Genomic DNA, 9926 nt, shown 5'->3' with positions numbered 1-9926 from the left:
TTTCTTTGTCACTGAAAAATATCCCCCATCTAAAGTATTTCATATCTCTGGGGAGAAACAATTGCATTTGACATACCGACTATCATATTAAATCAAATGTAATAATTAGATGAACATATTATCCTCAGAAATAATCAAACGAGAATGAGCAATTCATTAAGAAAGGACAGAAGAAAGGTCTTGGTCATCAAGCAATATTTTTCTAGTTTGGTATCACAAGTGTGTTGGAACAAGGCACACTTCTGAAGAGAATAAAGTTTGAATATTTGCCAGTCAAAGCAAAGTGCCACATGTTTTTTCTTGCTTTCGATACAAGTAAATATGATAGCGAAAAGACCTTTTCCTTTCCCCATGGACGATGACCAATCTCTACATGGGAAAAGAAGAGAACATTTAATTGTGGGTATTTCTGGTGAGGATGCCAAGAAGGGTGCTTGTTTTGATGGTAGTGTTTACAATATGCAAATTTGCCTGTGGGGAAATGGATTGAGAGTACAAAGCTCATATCACTTACTGAATGATGAGTTTCAGTCAATAGTGATCGAGGCTGGATGCAAACCAAGGTGCTGGAAGAGAAAGTTTCTGTTGTCTAGTACAAATACCTTGAGCTATTTAGTTCCAGAAAAGATTCTCTTTATTATCGCTAGTATATGGAAATAATACCAGGACACTAAGCTAGCAGCAGAAAAAAATGATTTCTGGAGAGAACAGAGGATCTGGAGGTTTTCTTATATCCTCACTAGAATATTCCCACTTTGAGGGAAAATGCAGCTCTGCTCTGAAAAATGTATTTGTAAAAATAGTTTACATTTATTGTGTCCTACTGATGCTGTATCAGATTTTTTCAGGTAACCATCAGCTCTGCAAATATTTTGGGATCAGAAAGCCAAGCAGAGTTTTTTTAGCTCATGCATCAACACAAACAGTGAAGACTCTACAGGCTACATGTGGCACTCAGATACACCTGAGCAACCTCATTTTGCTCAAATTATGCCCTGACACCTGTGCAATCCAATTGTTCTATTGTGGGAATGTATAAGTGTACCTGAGACGCCATTTGAATACAATGTGTTTACACAGGTGGCCCAGTTACTAGAAATTAGATGACAACTATGTTATGGATATGCAAGCCAGACATGATTCAGTTCACTCTGCTAGAGCTGGGTTGATTCTACACAGGAATAAAAATCTGTAAAAGTTTACTATTGTCCCTGAAGTGCATTTCAAAGATTTAGAGGTTCTAAGGGCTAGATTCAAAAAGGAAATCCAGGCTGAGTATTACAGTTTATGTGCCATGTTGATGTGTCATGTTGTTAAATGGAATTCACGGCCATTAGGTAGGCATCCAGGCTCTCTATACAATGCTCGGTGAGAGTCACGTGCCAGAAAAGGGATTCACAAAAGACAGCAAGCATACTGAGCTGCCTAAAATAGCCAGTAGGAATTGCCAAGGGGAGGGTTGTAGCCTAAGCCTCACACTTCATAGGGAGTTGGGCACCTAAATCCAGGTCAGAGAGAGATAGGTGCCTCCCTCCATTGGGGATTCACAGCTGTGAACCTTTCTCCTGGAGTTAAGGGCCTAAGCCAGACTGGCCCTTTCTCAAGAAAAACAGAGGAGGAGGTGCTGCCACCATGCCTTTTTTACTCAATAGCCCAATGGGTAGAGCACTAGCCCAGGATGCATGAGATCCAGGTTCAAATCCCCACTCTGCCTGATGTGGAGCAAGGGCGTGAACTTAGATCTTAATTTGTATTTTCCACTGAATGCATCCGATGAAGTGAGCTGTAGCTCACAAAAGCTTATGCTCAAATAAATTTAGTCTCTAAGGTGCCACAAGTACTCCTTTTCTTTTAACTAATTAATGTTTGCAAAGTGCATTGAAAATGTGGAGCACTATGCAAGTTCTCAATATTAAAGTTTTAAAAAGAATCTTTAAGAATTTCCTGTTTGGAAATTTAAAGGCAGGTGCAATTAACAATATTTAAGACTCTATTCCTAGTCTTGTTTCCATTACAACTTACGCGAATTATCTATCAGATCATCTCTACAGCCATTCATGTGGTCTTATGGATGGTTGATCATGCTAAAGAGGTTTAATTTATATGCAGATTAGCACTCGTACATCAGTTAAAAGAAAAGGCTCTTGAAATTTTGCATCCATGCAATAATAGGTTGCTACTTGTAAGAATGTTTGATTTAAATCTGCTTCCCTACCAGGTAATTCTTGTTATATAGGATTTTAATAAAGAAAGCAGCAGTAAATTTGTTTCCTTTTGCAAAAGTGCAGCCCAGTCCCATTGACTTTAATGGGAGCAGGAACAGGACCTAGACTGGCAATCAAGGTAGTTGAATGAAGAACAGAGACTCTGCATTTCCTAATTCTCAATGTAAAAGCTTGGCAATCTAGTGATTTTAATACTGTACGTATATAGTCACAACTGGAGATGAAAAATATTCACATGGTATTTATTGGATCTGGTTCCAAGAGAAATCATCTGGTGTTTATGAGGGAGAAAATGGTACCAGAACTTTGTGTGTGGCTTGTTTAAGCCATGTATGTATGCGCAATATCAACAGTCAGAACTTTTAGTGATGCAGCAGATGAACTATGGGTAAAGAGGGGAGTGCATCAAGGATCAGCACTGAGCCCTTTCTTATTTATCCTCATCCTGGATCCCCACAAAAGGAAGCACCTCGGTGTACATTGTTTGCAGCTGATATTCTATGTAGTGAGGAGAAAGATAGTCTAGAAAAGGATCTTGGTAAGGGGAGAGATGTATTAGAGAGACATGGGCTCAGGATACGCAGAGGAAAAACAGAGTATATGGTGTATAATTTTAATAATGTGAACACTGAAGAATTATCCTTGAAACTAGATGGCCAATTAGTATTATGACAATTTGGAGTAGCTGTCTATACAACTTACTATTTCTGGTTGATATTATGAAATTGTTACTAAAAAAATTGCTGTATCAGGAAATGCAAAAAGAAAAGGAGTACTTGTGGCACCTTAGAGACTAACAAATTTATCAGAGCATAAGCTTTCGTGAGCTACAGCTCACTTCATCGGATATGCTCTAATAAATTTGTTAGTCTCTAAGGTGCCACAAGTACTCCTTTTCTTTTTGCGAATACAGACTAACACGGCTGCTACTCTGAAACATGTATCAGGAAATGTGTCTAGGTCAGCATATACACCATTGCTGACAAGCTTTTAAGCACGTTTCTCCCAAACTATGAACAACAGACAATCCTGAAGAACTATCACCACTTGACTAGGTCTTACCTGGGTAGAACAAAAAAGTAACTGCAGCATCCTAGGGGAAACCAGTTCCAATAAACACTATGTAAATGTTTTCTATCTCCCGTTGTGACTATATATGCACAATATTAAAACTAATAGGTTGCCAAGCTTTAAATTGAGAATTAGGAAATGCAGAATCTCTGCTGAAGGTCTGCATTGTAATTTAAATGGTCAACAATTTACAGATGAAAAGGTGAACCTGAGAATGATGTGTGCGTAATTACCTCACCCATAATAATAGCGATCCTGTGTGGCACCAAAGCACTGGTGAGCATCTTTATTGGGTATCATGAGCGCTGAGTGTCTAGGTAAAATTTTATTTCCTCGGGTTATCCTATGTATTTCAGGCTTATGTGCAAATGATATGGGGAAATTGTTTTGATCAGTGAATAGATACCATAGAGATTATATAAATCTGAACCTCGTCACATGATATTGACCAAAAGAAAATAGCCACGCTTGTAAAGAAGATTGCTTGGTAGTTTATTTACAACAGAATGTAAGGAACAGTAAGTTATTAACAATAATAAATAACTCAAAAAACAGCAACTAAGTGATATGGATGACAGAAATGAGAATAAAATTCTTCTGCTTAGCCTTGCATTGTTTAACATATGGCACATTTCAAAGCTTGGTCCTTCTCTGATGGCAGTGGTACATTCTCCAAGTTAAATGTCATAACTCTAAACCTAAAGCTAGACACTAAGGATTACAGGACATTCAAAGTCACACGGAACTTTCACAGAAATGAAATAAAAACAATCTGTATTAATGACACCCAAAAACTAGAGGAGACTGTAATTCAATGACCATGCTGTCCATTTAAAGCAAAAACATTGTTAGCCTCAGTTAGCCTCAAGCATTTTGGAACTTAGACAACTAAATTAAGTCTGAATAATGGCAGTTGAAAAGTTCCTATTGACAAATTCATGTATTCTCTCTTATTGCACTTACTAACTCATAAAAAGCTCGTATGTTCATCCTTTTTTAAATAAGAGAATGTTAATTTATAGTGCAGCAAATCCCAATGCATTATTAAAGATTGTTGCTGTTTTATTACCAAATTAAAGTCACTGGACAAATAGTCCAGTTTCAAAATATCTATTTGAGTGCCTTCTGTTTTCTAATGTATTTGTATACTACTACTAATGAACAAGAATTGTGCCCTCAATGGAGCAAAATCATCTCCCAAAATCTCGGTATGATCAAAAAGCAACAGAATAAGATCAAACTATGCCTTTCTGTTGGATTATTTTGTAACTCTTACCTATGTGACCAATCGTTACTGTAGTGAATAATCCCATTGAAGTCTATTACTAAAGACTATTCACACAAATAAGAGTGGCTGGACCAGGCCCTTGCAAATTCTTATTCATTCCACTGAATGCGTCCGAAGAAGTGAGCTGTAGCTCACGAAAGCTTATGCTCAAATAAATTTGTTAATCTCTGAGGTGCCACAAGTACTCCTTTTCTTTATTCAGAGAAATCTCTCTTTTTAATTCAGTAGGTGTTTTACCTATGTCAGGATTGCAGGATTGGGCCCTCAATTGCCAGCATCATTCTGCAAGGTCTGATTATTCTGAAGGAAATGCATATAAAAGTAGGAGCAGGGTGGGGAGAAGGATTTAAAAAAAAAATCATAAACCAATTGCTTTATCAGCTTCATTGTGCTCTTCTTGGTGATAATTTTTTTGTGGAGCCTCACTATGGTTGTATTATTTAATTCTCCAGTCATGGCAGCAGGGAATAAGAAGGCTACAGAATTATTAAGTAACTTCAGTTTTGCTGTGCTGCATCATACTTTAAAGATGTGCCTAGTACAATTTTTTTTACAAAAGAAATCAACATGTGCAAAATACTCTACTTCCTTCCCCTCCCACAAACATGTCTGAAAATGATACAGCAGGTATTTTTACAAAATTCATTCACAAGTAAGCAACGAAAATAAACAAAACATTTTCTCAAAACATGTTGTCAGAAAAATATTCTAGATTGCTTTTTTTTTAAATTTTATTTTTGTGTATGTGTGTAAGGAACATTGTAGAAACAGATATCCTGCCACAACAAAAAGAAAATGAAATGACATTGAAAAATTATTTTTGAGAGCATATTTAATGGTAGAAACACTGGGGTAAAACAGAGCAGAACACAGCATAGGATGCTTGTGTAACCTGTGGAAACCATGATGTAACCTATAGTTCTTTCTTATCCAAAGCAGTGACACTCTATGGATCTTTTTATTTGCCACCATTAGCACCCACATTGAAGGCAGATATGGATTGTACTGATTCCCATTTTGGCTAGCAGTGAATTAGAAAAATTGTAGTTGTCTATTCAGTAAACGTTATACTTCTGTAATACAGTACTCGTGAATGGAGCCCAGAGTTATAGAATTGCATGCAGAGGCATAGCATTAAAGATTCATTATTTTTCCACCGCATGCTCAGTCAATTCTTTTCTCTTTCCTAAATATCCACCAGACAGCTAATTAATTTGAATCCTCTTAAGATATGTTAATAATGTTCATACATGCCTGATCCCCATACCTACATATGATAATAATCTTATCACACAGGATAGGAAGTTTGATACTTAAAAAAAATAAACAAATGAGTAAAGCTATGTATGTTTTGTCCTAATGATCAGTGTTAAACATTCAGAAGCAAATAAAAGAATATCAACATTTATTTGTATACATGCAGAAATTATGAATACTAAATTAGTACACACATCTGTTAAAGTCATAAGTTGATGTAGGGTACTTTAGCATTTGATACCTGTGGCATTACACTGGCTAAAAAAAAATCACAAATATTAATCACCAGTTAATTTACTAAGCACATGGAATTGCTGGCCTTGAGAGGAAAGGAAAGCAGAACATGGACAATATATGAGATAATGGATGAAGTCATACCATAGGCTAACCTACAAAGAGCTACTGGATTTTATTTAGCCATGGGCTTTTAACTTTCAAATACACACACATTTTCAGTGTCATCTGACAGTGGAACTCTTCCCCTCCCTCTCCCATTACTAAAACTAGCCCATCAAAATCAGACATTCACCTTAGCATCTACTACTGGACATGGAGCTATTCGAAAGGTCAAAAGGTTTAAGTCAGTTAAACTTTTCCACAAGCAAAAATCATGCTACCATGCTGGGAAGATGGTACAAACATATCCTGCCACCGGGGAATTCTATCCACAAACTGATTCTTCATCATTCAGTGATACTTTAACTCCGTGAGGTCTGTCTCTCTGCTTCACCATGCTTGTTATAACTGACAGTACAAGATACCATCTCAATATGAATATGTGATTCAGATAATATCCACCTTTCACTGGGCATTCACAATGACTTATTTAAAGTCTACTACAACAACAAGGATGGTAGATGCTGACATAGTTAAATAGCATCACAGGGGACTAAACACAATGGTAGCATTGCAGAGGACTAAACCCATTATATGAAAGTCAACAATGAGCCCTGTGACTGGACGTCAATAGGAAAGGTTTCTCCATAAGGCTGAATTTTAGAAAGGAAGTGGCTCCTTATTTCCCTATATTTTTTACTCCTGGCTTGGGGAGAAAATCTCTTTTCTGATTTTTATTCCTGAGACTGAAGGATGATTTCACTAACAGGCCAGGGATGTTACTCCCCTTTCCCACATGTTACATTACATATTACTGAGTTGTCAGATGACCCCTTTATTTTTGGTAAGTCATGTCTTTCATTCCTCTCCCCTTTTAGAGATCAGTGGCAAAGTCTGAGATCTGTTTCCTGCTACTGGAGACTGCATTAGCATGAAAGGACAGGGATAAAGTAAGGGTAAGTCCTCTTTCTCCCTCAGGAAGCCCAGAAGATCCCCATATTTCCCCCCTCATCACCTATGAGGTCTCCTATCACAATCACAATTCTTCTGTCCAGTGAGGACAGGATGGAACTCATCAAATCTGCTCCTTAATTGGCTAAAGTGGCCACTGTTGAATTACTTTTTTTTGTTTGAGGGCTGAATATGCTGCCTCTACAACATTATTATCCCGTTAGCCCATGAAGCAAGAAACCTAGACTGGGATCTGAAATTGAATCTGAATATGTAACACATCAGGGCAGAGCAAAGTTGTGGCTGAAGATCTTTAAAGAACTTTCCAATGGTGGACATATAAAAAATGTTTCTTTTCAGAATCTTTATTCCCAGGTGCTGTTCCAAAGCATCATGGCCTAGTTATTCACTATCCATGCTCAAACAACAACTCTTCTGCATCTGGTAAAACACCATAGCATAATATACATTCAGCACTAATTAGTACAGTGAAATCTGTACAGGAGGCTACCCTTATTAGGCACCCATCTGTCTTAAGAGACTGTCCTAAAGTATCCCCGAAGGTACTAAGTACCATTCTTCCCCACCTTTAGTAGAAGACCTCCCTCATTGAGCTCCAGATTTTTTTACAATCCCTTGAGTGGTTATTTAGGGTTTGAGCCAAAGCCCACTGAAGGCAATGGAAGTCTTCCCACTGGCTTCAATGGGATTTGTATCAGACCCTGAAAGCTGGTTTCATTGTAATTAGCGAGGAGTTCAGAGGACTTAAATGAATGACAGGAATGCTATGATGACAGCTTCATTGGGAGAAGACCCTTGCATTATTTGGACTCTTTAAACTATTTAGCTGCTTGTGTTTCCGTCTTTTTTATACCTGGAGCAGGGGTTGTAAATACCAGCACATACTTGAGATATCACAAGAGGACTGGGGAGAACTAGTAAAATACAATATAAACAAGAAATGGATATAAATTCTGTGCAAGGTATAAATAGTTCAATGGCCTTAAAGTCAGTATTATTAATTACAAATGGAGCCTTGGTGCATTGGTTATTTAATTTTAAAAAGTTTAAAGTTTGTGTTAGCTAGGCCCCAAATCCTGAGTCATATTAAGCAACATCTGAATTTGAATAATTGCTGTTGGTGTTCAAGTATGAATAAGTAGCAGTTCAAAGGTTTATGATTAGACATGATAAGCCTGAGTAGAAAATTTTTAGAAATTCTGATATAATAGGAGAAAATTGGATTTTTACCTTTTTAACGTAACCCTGCACCTAAATTGACACTAGTTCCCTTCAGAAATCCTTGCCAGCTTTATTAAATACCTTCAGCATTTCCAATCACAATTGCAGGCTATTCTCAGACTTTTTAATTTCACATTAATAGCATGTGCTATATGGCTTTGAGCTTTACTTTGGGAATCAGAGTATATGAACTATGTTCTCTCACATGCACTTATTTAAGGGTTTTAAGGAACGAGTCTGAGTAAAGAAATCATCTTTCTAGATCAGTAAAATCGTTTAAAAAAATCCAAACAACCAACCACACTGAGCTTTGTAAATGTTAAATTACTCTTGTTCTGGCAGACATGGCTTGTCAGAAGGAAACATGCTAGGTTAAATTTAAAGTGCTTTTTTCTCTGGGTCTGGAAGCGTGAGGGTTTCTGGAGCAGATTTTTTCCGAGGTCGGTCTTTGGGAACTAATAGGAATTCAGGAGCATCTGAGGATAGAGGAGTGGATGGAGCACTAGAAGGAGCACTACGGGTTGACGAAGGAAGGGAAATATTAGAGATAGATATTGCAGGTGGGAAAATCCCAATTTTCTCATTGGTGGCTTCCTGAGTTGCACGTTCAAATTCTCGGACTTCATCCATCGTCATGTCTTTAATGAGAAGAAAAGAAAGACAAATGGAAAGTTAGAACAATTTCAAAGATGATTTCAATTGCTCCATTGCAGTGATTGCCATCAAAATCTAAACCAAAGGGTGTATTCTCACCCCAGTGTGGAGATTCGTGTACTGGAATTCTACTAGAGTTAATAGGAGCTCTGGCCAAAGTTTTCGTAAGAGGTCACTGATTTTAGGTGCCTGGCTTGACACACCATAAGGCCTGATTTTTAGAGGTGCTGAGCACGCAGAGCATATTGAGTTCCCAGGCAGAAGAGAGTGCTTCATGTCTTTCAACAGGAGCTAGGTGTCTCAAATTGGGTATCCAAAAATGAAAGCACCCAGAATGAAGGGCCACTTTTGAAAATGTGGGCTTGTGTGGAAGGTCTTCGCCACACAAAAGGCCTCATTCTCCACTGCTTTGAATTCTATGAAGTTGTTTACACCTGTGGAATTATGAGATCAGAATTGGTAGCATTACACATCTCCTTTGCACAAGTGCAAATGATTGCACAAGGTGCAATGCAGTGGAGAATCAGGCCCAAAGAATGCTTCCCTGTTACTAGAGAAAGCCTTCTCATGTGGAGGTGAGCAAATGTATCGGTCACATAGACACTACTGTACAAATCCACAAGAGGGCAGAGTAAGCCCAGAATAACGTGTTCCAAACACAGCAATACAAATATTTTCTAATAAACTCCTAAGCCAGGTGTAACTCATCTAATTTTTCTGTACAAACTCAGAATTCAGGACAGGTTCAGCAAAAGTTCAGCAAATCTTTTTTCAAATCTTGCATTGCATTTGGAGTGTCATACAGGGGTTTATTGCTACAACTCAAAGCAAAATTCAGTTGTTTCAGATGAGTTTCACTTTGAGTTTTTTGAGTTCATTTGAAGGAATCTCAGCAAGAAACT

At 37.7% G+C, this 9926-nt stretch overlaps 1 protein-coding gene across 14 annotated transcripts in view; it reads right to left on the bottom strand.

Moving 5' to 3' along the window:
• Window positions 1-4975: 4975 nt before the first annotated feature.
• PITPNC1 (phosphatidylinositol transfer protein cytoplasmic 1) overlaps window positions 4976-9926 on the bottom strand; it is a 196360-nt gene continuing 191409 nt past the window's right edge. For all 14 annotated transcript variants that reach the window (XM_043496323.1, XM_043496317.1, XM_043496326.1 and 11 more), the window contains one exon: window positions 4976-9008. In XM_043496323.1, the coding sequence (XP_043352258.1) occupies window positions 9003-9008 (6 nt within the window). In that variant the 3' untranslated portion in view covers window positions 4976-9002. The remainder of the gene's footprint in view (window positions 9009-9926) is intronic.

This window comes from Dermochelys coriacea, chromosome 14 (assembly GCF_009764565.3).
Source record: "Dermochelys coriacea isolate rDerCor1 chromosome 14, rDerCor1.pri.v4, whole genome shotgun sequence".
Taxonomy (NCBI): domain Eukaryota; kingdom Metazoa; phylum Chordata; order Testudines; family Dermochelyidae; genus Dermochelys; species Dermochelys coriacea.
This window is presented reverse-complemented; position numbering and strand designations above follow the sequence as displayed.